Source organism: Giraffa tippelskirchi, chromosome 5 (genome assembly GCF_054371585.1).
Source record: "Giraffa tippelskirchi isolate mGirTip1 chromosome 5, T2T-mGirTip1v1.2.pri, whole genome shotgun sequence".
In the NCBI taxonomy this organism is placed as follows: Eukaryota; Metazoa; Chordata; class Mammalia; order Artiodactyla; family Giraffidae; genus Giraffa; species Giraffa tippelskirchi.
This window is the reverse complement of record NC_137279.1, coordinates 24348569-24370823: the sequence shown is the minus strand read 5'-3', so window position 1 is coordinate 24370823 and position 22255 is coordinate 24348569. Positions and strand designations below refer to the sequence as shown.

The window sequence follows — 22255 nt, the reverse complement described above, 5'->3', positions numbered from 1 at the left end:
GCCTTGTGGTAGAACTGGGAGAGAAAAAAGAGAGAGAGAGAAAAATGTTGTAACTCCCCAAACACTCTGTGGTTTACAAGGACTCCTTTTTCTGTTTTTTGGCCAGATAAATTGGATTTCTCTCATAGTTTTGTTGCTCACTGCACAATTCTGCAACGTGGGCTGCCCTTAGATCAAATATGAGATGTAAAGGATGAAAAAATATAAAAGGAAACCCAGTACTATACTGGTAGTCCTTCAGGTTTTGACTTCTCTGTCCAATTTGTCTATTGTTATTTGCTTTTTTTTAAAAAAAACATAAACAGTCCTAAGGTACTTACTTTTTATATTCTTCCCAGTGTTTTCAGTTAATAGATAGAAGCTGTAATAGACTTGTTACTTTGGCTTGACTGGCTCAGTTTGAGGGTATTCAGTTCTGCTAGTTTTTGCTTCAGGTATTTTGAAGCTCTGGTATGAGAGTCATATCCACTTTTAAAGTTACATTTTTCTTATAAATTAACCCTTTTGTTATTGTGAAATGTCTGTTTTTCTCCTGTTACTGTTCATTGTTTTCAAGTCTGATTTTTCTGGTACTGATATACCCATTCTGGTTTTCTTGCAGTTAGTGTTTATGTGGTGTATGTTTGCGTGGTATATCTAATTTATTTCCTCTCTCCCTCCTTTCCTTCCTTCCTCTCTCTTTCTTTCATCTTTATGGAAATCTTGGTGTCTAAAGTGTAGGTAATAAATTGGAGGAAAGAAGAACTGAAAGTTACTGCTGTAGTAATTTGGATAATGAGTATGGAGTCAAAGAAAAGTAGGATGGATTCAAGAGTTATTCAAGATATGAATAGTTGAATAGACATCTAATGAATTCCATTTTAGACATACTAACTTATAAGATTTCCAAATGGATATAACCAGCAGTCTGTTGTATTTTAAAGAAGTTAAACAGTAAGGAAAAAGTCATATTTATGACTTTTGGTGCTCTTCAGTTTCCCTCTAGTTTCATTTTTCTTTAACATTCTTGTTATGTTCTTTGTAATATAGGGAACTTCTTTAACTTCCTTATTTTCTTATGCAAATTAGAATTAGTTGTTATATTCACCAAGAGAATACTTCATTTCAGCTCTTGCATTTTTTAGCTCTAGAATTTCTTTTGGTTCTTTTTTTCTGTCTTCCATTTTTCTTCTTCTTTTGTTAGGTGTTTTTCTTTAATTCCTCTACCATATTTATAATAGTTATTTTAAAAGGTCTTGTCTACTAACTTTGCCATCTGTTGTTTTTGGATCCATTTGTGTATTGTTTTTGTATTTGGAGTATACAGAGTTTCATGAATCTGTGCATTACACAGATTTTATAAAAGATTTATTTCTTTAGAAAGCTTTTCCTGCACCTTCCCTCTTTTGTAGGACTCCAGTTACACATAAGTTAGACCATTTGAATTACTTGATCTACCATGTTCATCAGTCACTGGAGCATAGTTTTACCAGTGGCTTTGGCATGTAATTGTTTTTGCATAAGTACTTGCTCAGTTAACAAAATTCATTCTGCGCACACACACACACACAACATGTTAACATTCAACCTTAAAGTGTATTTGTAGTTTTTTTTTCTTTCTTTTTTATATTGTATTTGTAGTTTTTTGTCTCTTTTGAAATACAGTACACTGAACTGATTCAAAGCAGGAAGAAACATGCTTCAATGATTGAAGAACATGGTAGATGAAATACTTCATTTTGAAAGGCTTTAGTTTTTCAATAGAAAAAAAAAGTGAAGGGTGCATGATTTAGTATAATATTTGAAAGCTGGAGTGGGGAGGTTGAGAATGGCTTTTGTGAATTATATATTAATATCCTGTAAATATAATCCTGCTAATGAGAATTAGAGCATGCCCCAAGGATCTAGTTTGGGTGAGACAGGCATGCTTAATTTTGTACAGCATGGATATGGGTACGGGAAGAGTTGGAGACTAGCTGAATGGGGTTTTTAGGTGTGGATGGGGAGAGTGTGGAGGGGAAGCTTTATACTACCTGATATATGCAGATGAATGCTCTCTAACCACAGTTGGGGCTTTGCTGTGTGCATGCTCTGCTAGAATTAAAGTGGATTTTTAAAAAAAAGAATTGGGGGAGCAGTCATAGGATAATTGATCAAAATAATTACTTTGAGGAAAAAATTTTCATTGGGATACTTACATAGTTTGTAGAAGCCAGCAAGCCAGGATGGAACAAAATAAGGAGTTTGACTTTTGTTAATACTAGTATGAGATGGAATATCTTAACATTGTTGACTTTTGCTTAGGAAATTAGGCTGCTTAATAAATTTGATGTTCTTTTCATTATTTTTTGGCACATTTACACTGTCTTTAGTACGGTTTTTTTCTCCTCAATGTTTTATATCATTTGAACTCTGTGTTTTTGACTTTTTAAAATACAAAATTTAGACTTTTTTTCCTTTCCTTTAAAGAAGTTATCAATAAGTAAGATAATACTTTGAGAGATCTGAAGTACAAAATGGCCAATTCCAGAACTCATAAGATGCAGGATAAACATTAAAAGAAATGAAAATACAGAGAGACCTAAATTTTTTTAAAATTAATTAATTTATTTTAATTAGAGGACAGTTACTTTACAATTTTGTGATAGTTTTTGCCATACATTGACATTAATCAGCCACTGGTGTACATGTGTCCCCCGTCCTGAACACCCCTCCCATCTCCCTCCCCACTCATCCCTCTGGATTGTCCCAGAGCACTGGCTTTGAGTGCCCTGTTTCATGCATCAAACTTGCACTGGTCATCTCTTTTACATATGGTAATATACATGTTTCAATGCTATTCTCTCAAATCATCCCACCATCGCCTTCTCCCACAGAATCCAAAAGTCTGTTCTTTACATCTGTGTCTCTTTTGCTGCCTTGCATATAGGGTCGTTACTGTCTTTCTAAATTCCATATATCTGTGTTAATATACAGTATTTGTGTTTCTGTTTCTGACTTATTTCACTCTGTATAATAGGCTCCAGTTTCATCCACCTCATTAGAACTGACTCAAATGTGTTCTTTTTTTATAGCTGAGTAATATCCCATTGTGTATATGTACCACAACTTCCTTATCCATTTGTCTGCTGATAGACATCTAGGTTACTTCCATGTCCTAGCTACTGTAAACAGTGCTGCAATGAACATTGGGGTACATCTGTCTCTTTCAATGCTTGTTTCCTTGGTGTGTATGCCCAGCAGTGGGTTTGCTGGGTTGTATGGCAGTTCTATTCCCAGTTTATTTTAAGGAATCTCCACACTGTTCTCCATAGTGGCTGTACCATTCCCACCAACAGTGTAAGAGGTTTCCCTTTTCTCTACACACCCTCCAGCATTTATTGTTTGCAGACTTTTTGATGGTGGCCATTCTGACTGGCATGAGATGATACCTCACTGCGGTTTTGATTTGCATTTTCTCTAATAATGAGTGATGTCAAGCATCTTTTCATGTGTTTACTAGCCATCTCTATGTCTTCTTTGGAGAAATGTCTGTTTAGGTCTTTTGCCCACTTTTTGATTGGGTTGTTTGTTTTTCTTGTATTGAGCTGCATGAACTGCTTGTATATTTTGGAGATTAATTCTTTGTCAGTTGGAGACCTAAATTTTATTTGCAGTTTTTTCATTTGTTTTTGGGCAATAGGTGAAATTATACTGGAAAGTTTTACATTAACTTTTGAGTGTTTTTTTTCTTTCCTCAGAAATTTCTACACCCAGACCATCTTCTCCAAGTGAAATACCTGAAGAAGATAGTGTTTTATTTAACAAACTGACCTATTTAGGATATATGAAGGTTTCTTCCCCACGTAATGAAGTGGAAGCTTTACGGGCAATGGCAACTATGAAATCTTCCAGTCAGCACCCCTTTCCTGTTACTCTGTATGTGCCAAATGTTCCAGAAGGTTCTGTGAGGTAAGCTCTAATCTTTTTTTACCGCCTTTAGACACATATGAAGTTTTTTTTTTGGATAGTGGTGATAATATTTTATCATGAATGAGGCCTTGGACTTACTTTGAATTCACTTTTACTCTGTAGCTGTGCAAGGCAAACATGTTTAGGTTTAGACTGTATTCCTTATTTGCTTGGGGCATTTGTAAAATTTGCTTGGAATACTATAAATACAGCTATACCTAAAAATACCTATGATTTGTGTTTCACCTTGTCATTTAACAGTGATTCAGAACACGACTGTTCCCTAGATTTTAAGCTCTTTACATCAGACTGGAAAGAAGCAAAATGACTTTTTCTCATATGCTTTGCTGGGAGTAATTTTTAATGTCATCTGAATCTTGAATTTCTTTTTTCTTTTTTTGGCCTGGCTATATTTATTTGTTTTGCATAGTATCTGGAATGAATTTATCACATTATTAGTTGGAGAGAATTACAGCCAGCATATGTGGTGTGTTGTGCTCTGTGGATATGTAAATACAACCCATTTATTTTATTTTGGCTTCCCTGGTGGCTCAGACAGTAAAGAATCTGCCTGCAATGCAGGAGACCCACGTTTGATTGCTGGGTTGGAAAGATATCCCCTGGAGAAAGGAATGGCTGCCCACTCCAATATCCTTGCCTAGAGAGTTCCACGGACAGAGGAACCTGACAGGCTCCAGTCCATGTGGTTGCAAAAGAGTTGGACACGACTGAACGACTAACACTTTATTTTATTTTTTTACTAGAGTATAATTGCCTTGCAATGTTGGGTTTGTTTCTGCTGAACAGCAAAGTGAATCAGCTATATGTTGAACCTTGAATTTCTTTAAATGTAATCAGATACTGTTATTTTCCTACATTCAGCCTATCAGTGGCCTCCAATCACACTTGTGATTATTTTTGAAGTTCTTTCTTACCATGTCTGGCCCTTATGATCTGCTTTGACCTGATCATCTCTCCCGCCCTCTCTGTTCTCTCGCTTCTGTCACTACATGTACTTCATTCATTTGCTGTGATTCTGTCATAGTAGCCTCTTTGTTCTTTCTCAAAGGTAGTCATGAATCCTGCCTCAGGACCTATCAGTCAGGAGTTCTCCCATGGGGCTTTTGTGTGGTCTCCTTACTTTGCCCAAACAAGCTTTCCTTGGTTTTCCAGTGACTCGTTCACTTCTCTCCAGTTTCACCTCAAGAAACCTTTTATTGAAAGAAGTCTTTTTTTTTTCTCCCTGTTTTTCTTAATAGGGTTTACTTTTGAGAGTGATTTTAGGTTCACAGCAAAATTGAGCAGAAAGTACAGAGATTGCCCATATCCTGGATAGGCACCCCCACCTTCCCCCACACACACTTCCCTCACCATCAACGTCCTCTTCCATGTGGTTCATCTGTTACAGTTGATGAAACTACACTGACATATTTTAGAAAGTCCATAGTTTACATTAGGGTTCCCTCTTGGTGGTGTACATGCTGTGAGTTTGGACAAATATATAATGACATGTATCCAGCATTAGAGTATCATGTAGAGTACTTGCACTGTCCTGAAAATCCTGCCTTCTGCTGGTTCATCTGTCCCTTCCCGCAGCCCCTGGCAACCGCTAATCTTTTTACTGTCACCATAGCTTTTGCATTGTCCAGTAAATTATATAGTTGAAATCATATAATAAATAGCCTTTTCAAGTTGGCCTCTTTTACTTAATAACAGACATTTAACTTTCTTATGTGAATTTTTGTGGCTTGGTAGCTCATTTCTTTTTAGTGCTGAATAATGTGCTATTGTCTGGGTGTACCACAATTTATTTATCCATTGGCCTATGGAAGGACGTTGAGATTGCATCCAAGTTTTGATGATTATGGATAAAGCTTCTGTAAACATCTGTGTGCAGGGTTTTAACTCATTTGAATAATACCGAGGAATGTAATTGCTAGATCATACAGTATGATTAGTTTTGTAAGAAACTGTCAGACTATCAAAATAAACCTCCTTTGATCATATCATAACCATCCTTCTTTGTTTTCACTGGGCCTTTTGTCCTTCAAAGAACTTTTCTTTGCCTTGATATTGCATATTTATTTGTTTGTTTATTGTCTCACTTCCTTGCTAGAATGTGAGTTCCATGGAAGCAAGTTATTGGTATTTCTTCCTGCTGCAGCTTCATTGTCTGGAGCAGTTTTGGTCCATAGCAGGTTTTTAGTAAATATTTGCTGAATGAACCCATAAATGAACCAAGTCTAGGAAATTAGGTTAAATGTATCTTTGGTTCAGTCACTCAGTCATGTCTGACTCTTTGTGACCCCATGGACTGCAGTACACCAGGCTTCCCTGTCCATCGCGAACTCCCAGAGCTTACTCAAACTCATGTCCATTGAGTCAGTGATGCCATCTAACCATCTCATCCTCTGTCGTCCCCTTCTTCTCCTGCCTTCAATCATTACCAGCATCAGGGTCTTTTCAAATGAGTCAGTTCTTCGCATCAGGTGGCCAAAGTATTGGCCTATACTATTCTCTGAAGGCTGATTTAAATCTTTTACAAAACCTTTCTGATTTGCCTCATTCTCTGAAGTTTAAAATGTGGGAAAAGTACTAAGGACCAAAATAATAGCAATATAAATTTACAAGATTTTGGTAAAAATGCTTTGATTTTCCAGGAAAGGGTTTTGGAGAGGGACGGTTTGTATAATATCTCTTATAAGGGTCAAAATGCCTTTCACTGTTATCTGTTGAATTTCACAGTGCCAAACATGCCTTAACAAAGACTTAGTGTTTTGATTTGCCTCTCTGTTCCTAATGGGTACCCCTTAGTTTCACAACTTGAGATCCTGAAGTGGTCTTGAGGTTTTGGATCAATCCAAAACCTTATGATTTATACAGGGAAAGTCAGAGAAATATTTGAAAAATTCCACAAACTCCTTTTACCTCTTAAATTTCATTAAGTTCATCTTTGGAACCACTCTGACCTTTTTTAGGGTAAGAGAGGTCTTTGTTGAACAATGAATGACCTGGAACTTAGATAAACTTACAGGTATTGCTTTAAATAGAAATGAGCTCTCCAGGGATGGTTTGTTCTTTTTTTTCTGGGTGTTTCTTTTGCCATAACAGAACAAGTCTAGTATTTAGGGATAGGCGGCATTGATTTTACCAGACAGTGTATCCTTGGCTTTGAGATGAAATGGATTGGATCATAGGACACAAAAATGAAGTAATTGTGAAAAGAAGATAAAGAATTTGTGTGTGTATAATAAAAATATGAAGATAATTTGTTTTCTTGGATTATTATTAGTACCAGTTTATTTTTGTGATTTTAAGATAATTGTATGTTACTGGCTTAGTAAAACTGCCTTTGTTCTTTGATAGTTAATATTTAATCTCATTTCTCATAACTGTTTTGCAGAATCATAGACCAATCCAACAATATGGAGATAGCATCTTTTCCAATTTATAAGGTATTGTTCTGTGCACGTGGCCATGATGGGACAACAGAGAGCAATTGCTTCGCCTTTACAGAGAGTTCCCATGGTTCTGAAGAATTCCAGATACATGTCTTCTCCTGTGAAATTAAAGAAGCAGTAAGTATAATATTTTGTAGCAATTTGCTATTGAGATGACTCAATATTTGATTTGAGTCAACTATAGTTAAAATCAAATCAACTATTTGATTTCACTGTCAAATAATTTAGTATGTATGACCATATACCATATTACATAATAAGTTTGGAGTATCTTTCTAAATAGAAAGTTAATATTTGTGATGGCATAGAATGAAATATGGAAATTTAGATCTGGTTACTTTGTGCTCTGAAGTGGTACTCTCAGTTTAACATATGTAACAGAAAAATCCCACTTGATGAGCTGTCCTCCCATCCCCCCACGGTAGTAATTGCTCAGGCTTAGGAAGGAAGAGTATTTTTGCCCCTCTTTTATTATTTTGCCCAAGTTGGTTGTTCTCCGTGACTTTAAAAAATGTCTATAACAATACCTGTTTCTCTACTGAGGCTTACACTTAGATATGGCACTGAGATTGTGTTATAGATCTCTTCGGTTTTCACTTGTGATCATTTATTATGTGCATTTGTTCAGAGGCTGGCTTTTGTTCTATAAAACTGGTTTTAATTGTAAATACAAATGCTCCCATTCAGCAGAACTGTCAACTTGTAGTACTTTTAAGATGCCAATGAGTTCCTCACACTAATGATTAAATGTTAGTTTATTTTTAGACTCAGAGTCAAATGGCTGTTACATATATACATGGGGAGATTGCTTTCTTTTTGGTATCTATTGAATTCTTCTCAAATTAAAAATAAGTTGCACTTTTAGAACTTTGGTAATTATACAACCATTTCAGAGGCATTAATAAGTGGGTTTTGATGGGTAAATCTCAGGTGTGTTTGCTTTTGGAAATATAAATTGTCACCAGAAAATGCTAAAAGCAGCAGTTACTGTTTTCTCTGTACTGTGAAACGTAAATAAACCATTGTATTAACAGGAGTTCTGAGAGTTTGTTTCTGGCCACAACATGGGAACTTATAGAAATGTATATTTCTGTGTGTCTGATACTAAGCGTGAGCAGTATGTCAGTTGTTATGCCCTGGTGATCGATTTTATTTATACTAAAATAAACATGTATAGACATAGAAGGTCTCTGTCAGAACTGTGCCCATGTAAGGAGTTCAAATTTGTTTTGTTTGTTTGTTTTAGGTAGTTCTGAAACTATCTAAAATAGTTCTGTTTTATCCATGTGTGTATGTTGCATGTATATATATAGATAGATAGATAGATAGAGATATATGTATACACATACATATACCAATACATATACCAGTATGTATACATATATGCATGTACTGACTGCTTGGCCAAGTGTGTGATAGATAGAATGAATGAGTACAAGTGTGTCTGGTACATAGGAGACAGTGAATATAAATATGTTGAAAGAATGTGTGTGTGTGTTTGTGAATTAGGGGGTCTATTTCTGATCCTTACAACTCCACTACAGAGGTGGGGAAGCAGATGGTAGAATCCTGGCATTTCATGTTGGCAACCATCATTTAACATGCCTGTGTGGATTCTGGATAATTGGCACTCAACAGTAAAAAAATGAACTTTTGAAGAATTGGAGAGCCTGCTTCTTGAAGAGGCAGAAACACTGCTGTGGAAGGAAATTGAAAGACACCTGGTTGCAAGCATTTTTCATAACTGTGATGGTATGAAACTTTCTTTTTGGATTATAGCGTCCACTTGTTTATGTGGGGGGATATTTGTCATTTTGAGAGTTTTAACAGTGGGTAAGCAGTGGATAAAATGAGGGGGGGATTCTCGGCCTCGACCTTTTGGGTATAGTATTAAATAGTATATTTCTAGAGAGGGTGTCGGAGAAGGCATTGGCAACCCACTCCAGTACTTTTGTCTGGAAAATCCCATGGACGGAGGAGCCTGGTAGGCTGCAGTCCATGGGGTCGCGAAGAGTCAGACACGACTGAGCGACTTCACTTTCACTTTTCACTTTCATGCATTGGAGAAGGAAATGGCAACCCACTCCAGTGTTCTTGCCTGGAGAATCCCAGGGACGGCGGAGCCTGGTGGGCTGCCGTCTATGGGGTTGCACAGAGTCGGACACGACTGAAGCGACTTAGCAGCAGCAGCAGCAGAGAGGGTATTTGGTACATGTAGATTGTGAGAAAGTGATGTTCATGTATTTAGTTTTTTTGAGTAAATTTTTCAAAGAGTTACATTCTGGGACATTGGTGGTAAAATTGTTTGGAGGAAAAATATTTCACAGTCGTCATTCAACTTTATTATGAGCGATCATTTCTAGATACAAATAACCCAGTATAGACATAGGGCTTATGCAAGGCACTGTGTTAAATACTTACTTGATACTCAAAACATCTCCATAACAGAGATAGTATTTATTTAGACTAGTGATCTTACGCTTCTCTTTGCCTGGAGCAGTCATAGATTATGCCTGTTGTTTAAGTATATTATTAAAGCCTCCATTTTATTCTCGAAAGTGTTCTGGTTTGGGTGATAAATTGGTTACCATTTCTGTATCCGAAGTCTAAGAGAATAGATAATAAAGCTAGTTTTCAAAGGAAGTATATGATTCTGAAGGCCCATGTATTTTTCAGTAACAGCTTTCCTGTTACTTTGTTATAAAAAGTAAATGTAGATTTTTACCTTTCAGTTATGCTTTATAAAGGGATATCTTGGTCATTCCAGCAACCTTTGGGTTTTACTCATGCCTTTTATAGAAGGTGTCTCATATCTTCCTCTCTCCCCCTCAAAAAATAATGACTTGCCTTTTGTTGCATTTATTGGTCTGCTTATCTAGTTCCCAGAAGTTTATTGTTCTATGGTGAAGGGACAATATTAGTTCTTAGTATATGGGCCACTCTTAATGGTCACAGACAAGTGGCAAAGATAGCTCTGGGACAGATGACAGATGTTCTTATTGCTTAAATACTTACTATGCACAATGTCGCTAATTTGTTTTCCATTGTTTGCAGAGGCCCTGGATGAGATTTGAAGAAGTTTGTCAGTTAAAAGCAAGAAGACAACTTCTAAACAGAAAGTTGCAGCATGGCTGCCACTACCGTTTGTCACTGTGATATGCTCTTATTTCATCATAAAATTGCACAAGCAGCAGATATCAGCCATGGTAGAGGGGAAGCCCAGTGTGGGTGATGGCTTTGTTGGACCTATGACATGAGGATTAAGGGTTCCCACAGAAGGGTTAGGACATATTTGTTCTGTTACCCTGGATCTTCTTCTGAGGGACTCTGCTGGAGTGGATGTTAATTGTCTATGGCAAAAGAGTTGGAGAATCCAGCCAGAAGTATCTTAATGCTGATGATCTTTGTACAGGGAACATTCTGGTGAAGAATTGCAGACAAAGCATAATATCAGAAGGCATAGTGAAAAAAGCCATAGAGGCACTTATTCTTGTTTAATCTTTGTGGATATATTATACAAAGCTGTTTTTAAAGATACAGTTAAAAGTCTTAGTTGACTCTTTAAAGAATTTATTTCTACTAGTCAGTGTAACTACTTCCTTCAAAACAGATTTTTTTGTTTGTATGTTATACTTACTATCACTAGCAGTTTTCAGTGTTGTATTTTAGAAGCAGGTTGTTATCATCTTCTGTTAAAGGCATTCAGCTGTATTTTATGATAAACACCAAGAATATCATTAAGAAGATCTTTATTCTTAATGCTCTGGTTTTTCTTAGGATTGGTGATATACCACTACATAAAATAAACACAATTCTTTGGGAAAATACTGTTTCTAAACATATGTTTATTGAGATAATATTTTAGCAAAATGCCTTATTTTGGAAATTAATTTGGAAGTTATATTGTTAGGGTTTTTCTCAAATAAGTTGATTTTTATTAGTAAAAAATTTCTTGTTTGATATGCCTTTTTTTTTTTGTTCCTTTCAGTAGTATATTTGAGCAAGTTTTTAAAAATTTTAACACATACCTTTCTGGGTATTCTTTTATAGGATGACTTTTCTACATTTATTTTTTGGGTGAACATTTTCTTGATACTTGTTTTTAAAAGAGGTGATTCTCTTTCACCATTATTAGTGAAAAGGCTTTATTTTAGAAAAATTGGCTATGTTATTTAAGTAAATATTTTGTTTAATAGTGTTTCTTGGACTGTTAACATACTACATATTTGAAAATTTGGAAACTACTGAAATAACAAACAACGGTTACTCAGAATTCCACCAGAATTAAGATTTTTGTGTATCTCCTTTCCACGTATCTACCTGTGCCCTTCTCCTCACCTCTTCAAAAACAACAGCCACCACCCCAAGAGATAGTTTTGTGTTTAACCAGTGCTTTCTATAGGTACTGCCTCCTGGGGAAAAATTGTACTGTATTATTTGTTAATAAACCTTTTGACATCTGCAAAGAAAATGCCTGTTCTAGATTTTGTGTGTGTGTGTTTTTAATAGTGTGATGCGTATAGAATATTTTCCATGGTATTATGTCTTAAATTTTCTTTTCATGATGAAATCAGTTACCCAATTTGTTCCAGTAACTATAGATACTGATAATCATTGTCTTTTAAGCCACTCTACCTTACCTGTTCTTGGATCATCATTCAAGCTTATTCACAGACTCTAGAAGTCACAAATGATTTTAACCTTGTTGGAAATAGCAACTTCTAAGACATAGTCAGGATTAAATGCAGGATTGGATTAAATTGTTGTTAATGTACTGTTGAGTCCTTCCTCCAAAAACAGAAGGTTGTAGTCTTATTCCACTCCCTCCACTCCCATCATTCTCTGCTACTCTGGCTCAACCCCATATACTTAGCTTTTTATAAAAGAAATTCCTGAGCCTTGCCTATGCTTCAGAATTTGCCAAGTTCTTTAGCTTTTTTTTTGGTGTGGACTCAAATGGCAGGCTTGCTGACAGCTCTGATACAAAGAAAATGAAATGATTATAGGAGAGAATAATAAATATGGTTAGGGTTTAACTCTACTAATGTATCAAAAATTATAGGTATTCTGTTTTCACATATAATGTTTTCTTAAAAATATGCTTAAAATTTGTTTTCTTAAAAATGTATAAAATAAATAATAGACTTCACATTGTATTTGAAGTTAGGAAGTGAGGCGTACTCAACTCAAAAAGTTTCAAGTCCCTATTTACACTTTACCTTGTAGGCATACTCTTCAGTGACTTCTTTCCAGCATGTTCTTTGATTCTGGTGTCCTTAACACTTAAATTATTGTGCTAAGTGAATTAAGGATCCAGTTGAGACTGAACATATCTGCTTTTGTGTTACCTGATGATTCCTTGCCACTCACCCCAAGCTGTGCTGAAACTTAAGCTCCATGTTCATTGTTGTATCCCTTGCCCCTAAAACAAATACTTAATACACAGAAGACACTAAAAGAATATTTGTTGCATGAATGAGTGAATTTATCATTGGCTTAATTGTAAAAGATTTGAAGTATAAAGTTTTTATTAATATCAATCCTTTGTTGCTTTATTTTTACTTTTTATATAAAATTATAGTAGCATTAACATTTTACAAGCAGTGTGATACAAATATGATGCTGTTGCTGAAGCTGAATTTTGGGATGACAGGCAGCATTCTTATACAGTTAAAATGTATAAGTCAGTTAATTTAGATAACTGTTGATTTGGCCCTGGAAAGGCAGTTAGGGTAATCATTCAGTACGTAGGTATAAGTGTGGCTGTTGCAAGTTTTTGAAGTTTGTGATGGAGTGTGTGTATGAGAAAAGGTAAGATATATGAATGTAGCAAAAATAGAAAATTGAGGAAAGACCTCTGTATAAGAATTTCTGTTAACGAGAGTGCTCTTATTTTGAGTAAATTATAAAATATTATAATCTTAGACTAATACCAAGAATAATTTGAATTCACTTTATTTCAAGTGAAGGATTTGTCAATACTCAGAGAAGTCTCTTTACTAGTACCTTCCAGTGTGAGATTTTGAAAATATGACTTTTGTTTAAATCATTCTTATTTCATCTTGTTTTTATTTGTTCAATGCTTGGGTGACCTGAGAGATTTGAAAGGTCTTTTTGCTTCAAGAATACAAATTTGAGATGATATGGTACTTCTTTTGGAACCAAAGAAGATAATAACCTCTGGAAGATTGTGAGATTTAGAGTGCTCCTCCATATTAGGGGAGGAGAGTAAGTCATTTATAATATATATGTGCATATGTATATATCAAGTAATCACCAGGGTGGCTTAATACTAATAAATAAAAACGTTTCATATTCATTCATTTTGTGACACATTTATATAGCAACAGCATTGGGAAACAACACTGGAAGCTCTTTAAATCATGTTGCCTTGTTTTGTTTCATTTTGCAAAGAACAGAGTTTATTGTATGGCTCAGGATCTAGCTCTCTGAAGCTGAGGGAAGTGAAAAGAGAAATTGACAACTTGGGCTAAAACCTTATTTGTGTGTGTTCACCGGGAAGATTTAGATGCCAGCATCATTCTAGTAATTGTCTTAGGATTCATTCTTTGCAATATAGTATCTTATGAGTCCTAGAAACATCTATAAGTACCTGCAAATTCTTTCGTGACTTTAAACATCTTTATTCTGTTTATTAAATGCAAGATTGAAAGAAACAAACTGCAGTTGACCCTTGACTAGTGTGCTGGGGAGGTGGAGTGTGTGAGGGGCGCTGACCTGCCCAGTCAAAAATTCATGGGTAATTTGTAGTTGGCCCTCCATATTAGTGGTTCCTCCTTATCCACTGTTTCACATCTGCCAATTCAACCAACCATGGGTCATGTAGTAATGTAGTATTTAGTGTTGAAAAAGTGTAAGTAGATCTAGGCACTTTAAACCCGTGTTGTTCAAGGGTCAACTGTGTGTGTCTGTGTGTGTGTGTACACTGTATGTTACAAACTCACTCTCTATCTATACACACACACACACACATATGCTTACCCTATATCTACTTTGTCTATTAAGAACATTGTGACCTTGGGAAATTACAGATTCAAGAATTAGAGGTGATCAAAATGCAGTTAAAATCTTTGTCTAATATTATTTCCACTTTTATTCTTTTAGGTAAGCAGAATTTTATATAGTTTCTGTACAGCTTTCAAACGTTCTTCTAGACAAGTATCTGATGTTAAAGACTCGGTTATTCCTACCCCCGACAGTGATGTGTTTACCTTCAGTGTCTCCTTGGAGGTAAAAGAAGATGATGGAAAAGGAAACTTTAGGTGAGATTATTTGGAAAAAATAAAAATTAATATTGTGTCTGAAATATAATATTGACTAATGTATAGGTTCCAGAAACTATACACTGTTGTAATAAAGCTTAAGATGATACAGAAAAACTTCATTGGTGGATGCATGGTTCACTTTTGTCAGGCTTTTCAGATAGTTTAAGTAAATTATTTTCTTGATATTTTAAAATACTAATATACATACTATACAAAAATTAGTAAAAGAGTAAAATTAGAATAAAATTTTATGGTCTTGTCAGCCATAATCACTTTTTAATTATTAAAAATAATTTTTAATATCAAATTTTAAATTTATTTTATCAAAATTATTAATAAATTTTATTCTATCACAATTTTATCAAGAATATTTGATACTAGGGTGTACTTTTTAAACTTCTTATTTTATATTGGAGTACAGTTGATTAACAATGCTGTAATAGTTTCAGGTGTACAGCTAAGTGATTCAGTTACCTCTATACAAGTCTCTATTCTTTTTCAAATATTTTTTCCATTTAGGTTTTTACAGAATATTGAGCAGTGTTCCTTGTGCTATACAGTAGGTCCTTGTTGGTTATTTTAAACATAGCAGTATGTACATGTCAATCCCTACTATCCCTCCCCCCCCACCTCCAGAGTGTATTTTATATAGTTATATATACATATATATATATGTAGTTTTTTTCTTTTAACTTCATGATGTAAGAATTTTCTTTTTTTTTTTTTTTAAATACTTATTTGGTTGCATCATGTGGGATCTTGTGTTATGGGCTCAGTAGTTGCTGTATGTCTGCTCTCTGGTTGTGGCATGCAGGTTTAATTGCTCCATGGCATGTGGGATCCAAGTTCCCAGACTAGGGAGCAAACTCGTGTTCCCTGTATTGCAAGGTGGGTTTTTAACCACAGGACCACCAGGGAAGTCCCTAAAATATTTTTCATTAGAATTGTTTTTAATAGTTGTCAGTAGTATTTTGTATGATTTGACCATCATTTAATTAACTATTTCCTTCTGTTGTATATTTGGAATGTTGTTCTTTAGTTCAAAAATAGGCAGATAATAAGAAACAGTTACACTCTTATTGATCACCTATGTGCCTTTACTTTTCCTTTGTTTCTGACAATAATTATTAGGTAGGTATTTTATCTATTTTTTTTTTTAAAGTTATAGAAATTGAGACTTAGGTCAAATAAGTTACTAAAAGTATTTTTCCTTTTCAGATAAGACAGCTTATATTTTAAACACTTACTGTTTTAATGGACTAATTCTTAAGAATTGTCAGTCTGGCCTAAGCTAGAATTTAACTTGCCCTGATCTATTCCTCTTTGTTCATCTTTTATTTATATTTTCTTGGATTTGTCACAGTCATCTCTAATTCTGGATGTTTAAAAGTAAGCTCTTATTCTCACTTGTTTTGCCTTGGGTTTAACTGTGTTAAAAGCATTCATAACCATATAACCAGCTAAACCAGAAATATAACAGTCTTAAAATTAAATAAACCATGTTCCCAAATTTGTTAAAATTATAAACTAAAATTTGAAATGATGTAATTTAAAAAGTTTTAATTTAAAACAAACATATGGTTACAAGGGGGAAAGTGGGGGGAGATGAATCAATTGGGAGAATTGTGGTTGGCATATACACACTACTATATGTTAAAGTGAAAGTGAAGTAGCTTAGTTGTGTCCGACTCTTTGTGACCCCATGGACTGTAGCCTACCAGACTCCTCCCTCCATGGAGAGGTTAAAGTGTCTGCCTGCAATGCGGGAGACCCAGGTTTGATTCCCTGGGTTGGGAAGATCTGCTGGAGAAGGAAATGGCAACCCACTCCAGTATGCTTGCCTGGAATATTCCATGGAGGGAGGAGCCTGGTAGGCTACAGTCCATGGGGTTGCAAAGAGTAGGGTATGTTAAAAAGACAACTAATTAGAACCTACTGTAGAGCAAGCACAAGGAACTCTATTCAGTACTCTGTAATGACCTATATGAGAAAAGAATCCAAAAAAGAGTGGATATATGTATATGTATAACTGATTCACTTGCTGTACATCTGAAACTGATACAACCAAAGTTTGTATTTACTTTGTGTCAAGGTGAAAGTTTGATATATCTTAATGAGGTTGTTAAATACTCTTGTTTCATTCTAACCTTGAAATAGATGACCTTTTTATTGTTTTTAATTATTGATCATTTCTGTTCTTTTTTGCATTTTTCAGTCCTGTGCCTAAGGATCGAGATAAATTTTATTTCAAATTAAAACAAGGAATAGAGAAGAAGGTTGTGATTACAGTGCAGCAACTTTCTAACAAAGAATTAGCTATTGAAAGGTAAGCAGCTTGCTCCTACATACTATCAAAAACTTGTGTTGACACTGTTTTTGTTTCAAGAGACATACTATTGAATCTCTGCTGTATTACTGACTGTGGCTTTTCACCATGTTTCAGATTCTCCATTTAAAAATGAGAATGAGAATAATAATGTTTTCCCCACTTAAATAAGTTAAATGTAACTGGTTCATTGAAAAATCTCAGTTGATGGGGGTAAATAAACATGAAATGGCTTTATTTTTTCAGTAGTAACTGTTTCAATCCAATTTGGGCTTTTTCTTGCTCTTCCTTATTTACATATAGGACAGACACCTTCCCTTCTCAATCATTTTTGATTATTAAAAAGTCCATTTATTTGCTGAGATTTTAGAATCTTTAAGAGATTTGTCTTTTAAATATATAAACACACCCATACATACATACACATGGGTGTGCATGCAATTATGTATTTATTTCTATGTTTAATTTTTGTTAGCAGTAGATACAGCAATGTTTTGAACTTTTTATTTAGAAGAAATTTCAAACTTACAGAAGAGTTAAAACAATAAAACTAGTACAGAAAATACATGTATACTCAGAATCACCTACTAATAACATTTTATCCCATTCGCTTTCCAAACATTTTCTCAGTCTATGTCTCAATCTTTCCTTCCCTACACACACTCATAGACACACACACACCCACACACACACCCACACCAAAAAACATGATTGTTTTTCTGAACGGTTGAAGAGTAACTTGTATATACCATGATGCTTTTCCCCTATATACTTCATTAGGAAATGTGTCTTTCCTAGGAAAACTATGGGTAGGGCTATCTCTTATGTAACCACATTACGTGTATCATCTTCAATAAACTTATTTTCCATACAATACTTTTTATCTAATCTACTGTTTGTCTCTAATTTTGCCAGTGAACTCAATAATGTCCTTTCCCCCCATCCAATTTGGGATTCCCATTGGGGTTAGATACTGCGTTTAGCTGCATACATCTTGAGGTTTCTTTAATTTTGAAAGATTTCCAGAGTCTTTGTCTTAGAACATGGATGTTATTGAAGAGTACGTCTCTTTTCCCTCTTTTTAATATGACATTGCTCAATTTGGATTTATCTAATATTTCCTCATGATTAGATGCAGATAATTTATTGCTGTATAGATGATTTCTCTCCTTCACAGTGTATCACATATGGAGGCTCTTGATAACCATCTGTCCCTTTCTGGTGATGTTAATTTTTGATTTCCAGCTAAGATGTCTGATTTCTCCACTGTAATTTCTTTTTTCTTTTTCTTGTTTCCCCCTCCTCCTTTGCAACTAGTAAGCAGTTTTGTTGGGAGACCCAGGAAAATATCTTGCTTCTCATCAAAATTTCCTCTTTGGTTTTGCTTCTCATCAAATCAAAATTTTCTCTTTGGTTTAGCTTTCGTTCATAATTCTTGTCTGATCTAATCTTTATCATGATGAATGCAGAGTGGTAATTTTCCATCTTTTGCATTTTCTCTAGGCAGCCCTTGACATTTCTCCTGTAAGCCCGACATCTCCTTTTTTTTTTTCCCATTTATCACTGTTTGTTTTTGATATTGACTCTTAAGTTCCCTCTCCCCTGAAATAGTTCATGATTCACTGTAATGTTTAATTATCTAGGTGCTCAAATTGTCCCAGAATTTGCCAGGAGCCCAGTCAAACCCTTTGTCCTTGAAAAATGCTCTGAGCACTTCCCTTCTGGTGTAATAAAAGGCAGTTCTCTTTGGCATAACAAAGGGCATTAACCAGTTTGTAGTATATTAATAACACAGGCAAAGAAGTGTTAGGTGTTGAATAATTTAACTTTAAACAAATAGTAATTACAAATATTGAAGTTTTATGATTAAATGATATATTATCCCTGTACTGTAGAGGCCTGTACTATGCTTGTATATAAAGCAGTCCTTCCTTTTACCAATGAGAAGCTCCAAGATGGATTAACTTGAATATAGAAACCTTGGTGAATATAGGTGAAATAGTTGAATGCCTATTTATGTTTTCATTGTTAACTTAAACATTTATACATACATTTAAAATATATTGCACATAATAATTACTTAGAAATGTTGCCTTTGCCCGTATTCTCATATTCATAAGACAGCTTAATTCAGGCTCTCCTCAATAATCTTTTACATTAATGCCTTCATCATTACTTAGCTACTTTTTGAGTAACTTTAAGGCATTTTTCCAGAGCATAGTATCTCAACTTCTGCCTAAGTTGTTTGAGATGAAGCACTTTCTGAATCATATATATTGCTTTCATTAGAAATTTTACCTAAGTCAGATGTACCCATTTGTATAACAGTAGGATAGTTAAAAAAAATTCATTCCATGTATAACTACTTAATATATTACTTTTATTTTAACATAATTAATGTAGATGATAATTCTAACAACCATATGTTCATACACTCAAAAATAATTAGCATATTTGTTGGGGTTTTTTGCTTGTTTTTTCACACATTCTGTCAGATGACCTCTAAACATCCAAACTAAACTTGATTGAGATTGCTTCTGGCTAATGGGGACTTGCCCAGACAATACTTTGTTCAACACAGCAGACAGAATTTCCTGTGACGTCAGGTGTTTTTTAAATACTTGAATTTCCCTTTTTTTTTTTTTTTAAAAAAAGAAACCCTTGCTTTTAATTGGATTATATTTGTGTTTAAATCCCAAAATGTGAATAGTGGAATTTAAGGTGATCCAGTAGGTGGCAGTCTTGTCAAGGGAATTCTTAACCTCTGAATTTTAAGCACTGCTGTTGACAGAGTTCATTTGTAGTACAAAGACATCTGTGCTAAAGTAAATACTTCAAATCACATAATTTTGGCTTACCTTCTGAGATGGAAAGTGATTTATCATTTTTAAAAACAACTTCTCATTATGTGAAATTTACAACAGACACAAAGGGAGAAAGAATAATATGTTGAACCCCAGTGTACCCATCACCCATTCTGGATGCTAATTTGCAATATTTTGGTTTTTAAAAATGCTAATTATTATTATGAAAAATTTATTTATTTGTGAATTCAAGTTCAAGGATTCCTTCAGTTCAGTTCAGTTCAGTTCAGTCACTTAGTCGTGTCCGACTCTTGGCAACCCCATGAACCGCAGCACGCCAGGCCTCCCTGTCCATCACCAACTCCAGGAGTATACCCAGACTAATGCCTATTGAGTTGGTGATGCCATCCAACCATCTCATTCTCTCATCCTCTTCTCCTCCTGCCCTCAATCTTTCCCAGCATCAGGGTCTTTTCAAATGAGTCATCCCTTCGCCATCAGGTGGCCAAAGTATTGGAGTTTCAGCTTCAACATCAGTCCTTCCAATGAATATTCAGGACTGATCTCCTTTAGGATGGACTGGTTGGATCTCCTTGCAGTTTAAGGGACTCTCAAGAGTCTTCTCCAACACCACAGTTCAAAAGCAAGTACTTGTAGGCAAGTACTGTGTCATTTATCCCAGAATCTCCATTATCTGGCACCGTGCTAGGAACCAGTGCTTTATAGTTACTTAGCCCTTCCTTAGAACTTTCTCTGTGCTGAGCACTGTTCTAGGTGCTGTGTATGAGGTGTAGATGCTATTGTCTTCATTATTCACTTAGGGAAACTGAGGCTAGAGAGGTTAAATAGCTTTCTCAAGGTCATACAATCAAATACCAACTACCACATAAATATTCTTACTCTGGTCTTTTTAAACACTGTTCGAGTAAGTGAATAAAAAGTATGTAGAGATTTTATAAAGTTAGAGGATTGACTAAATTCACTGTAATTTGTGGAGAGTAATAGAATATTGTACCTGATAAACTCCTAACTTGTTTACAGGATATATGAAAACTGTTCTCATGTTTTGAAGATTTGTTCTGTTCATGTTCTTTTGCTTTTCTCAAACACTCATGTTAGATTTTACATATTAAGCTTTATTTAGGAACTGGACATAAAAAAAATATTAACAGGCAACATTTATTGAGGACTTACTGTAATGGCCATTGTAAAATTTAATTGTCATAACAACAAGTGAGAAAGATATTATAATTATTGCCTTATTGTTTTTTCAGAAGATGAAACAGAAGCTTAATGAGATTAAGCAACTCCGTCAGTTGGCCAGAAACTAATAGAGCCAGGGTTTAAGCCAAGCCATTTAAGTTCTGAGTATATACTTTTGAAGACTGTACCCAATTGAATTTTGTTTATATGCTAAATTTAAAATTAAACCAGTTAGAAAATAAATGGATTGGTATTCTTTGGTTTGTTTCCAGTGGAATTTGAAAGGGAGAGTATACATGGGGCACTCAAGTGATTTCTCAGTGATTTCAAACCCAGGGGCACCTTGCCCTGGGAGAAAAGCTGATTGATTTGTTCAGGAGAAGACCAACAATAACAGCTGAGGGGTGAAAGCAAGATGATTGTAATCTGAAATGTGCGAGAAGAGCAGCCTAAGCCTAATTATTGAGATGTTCCAGTTAAAATGTCAAAGCAAATCCAGTCAGGTCAATCTCTTCTGGTGTTTCCAAAGTGGAGATGACAATCTTCTCTATCTTTCTCCAGCTGATGTTTTCATGGATTTCGGTCTCACCGTGTGTAGAAATACTGCAGAAGATTTTCTTATATACCCTGAAATTGATATGGATTTTAAAGCTTTGTCTAGTATTTGAAATACAGTATATACACGATAAGTAGCGTTATTGTATAGTACCCACTTCGATGCTTTGATGGATTGTTGGTTATGTTGCTGCTGCTGCTAAGTCGCTTCAGTCGTGTCCGACTCTGTGACTCCATAGATGGCAGCCCACCAGGCTTCTCTGTCCCTGGGATTCTCCAGGCAAGAATACTGGAGTGTGTTGCCAGTTCCTTCTCCAATGCATGCATGCATGCTGAGTCGCTTCAGTTGTGTCCGACTCTTTCCGACCCCATGGACAGCAGCCCACTAGGCTCCTCTGTCCATGGGATTTTCTAGGCAAGAATACTGGAGTGGGTTGCCATTTCCTTCTCCATTGGTTATGTTAGATAGCCAAAAAGTGAGTGGTAAAATTTTCACTTTTTGTTGCATTTATTTTCTGACTAGTTGATTTTTGCTAAGTATTACTTCTTAATTTGTAATAAAATGATTCAGGGAGAGTAATACCATACATGTTTGGAAAACTGGCCTCTTCACAGTTCCCTAACAAGAAGTGGAGTTATAATGATGGTAATTTCAGACTTTGTGGAAGGTTAATTGGGAAGAGATTTTGG

General features: G+C 35.1%; 1 protein-coding gene across 12 annotated transcripts in view; it reads left to right on the top strand.

Annotated features, from left to right (window-relative positions):
* Window positions 1-22255, top strand: part of RABGAP1L (RAB GTPase activating protein 1 like) — a 652518-nt gene that overhangs the window by 78294 nt on the left and 551969 nt on the right. For all 12 annotated transcript variants that reach the window (XM_081493701.1, XM_081493699.1, XM_081493697.1 and 9 more), the window contains exons 4-7: window positions 3720-3930; window positions 7334-7508; window positions 14517-14674; window positions 16893-17003. In XM_081493701.1, the coding sequence (XP_081349827.1) occupies window positions 3720-3930; window positions 7334-7508; window positions 14517-14674; window positions 16893-17003 (655 nt within the window). The remainder of the gene's footprint in view (window positions 1-3719; window positions 3931-7333; window positions 7509-14516; window positions 14675-16892; window positions 17004-22255) is intronic.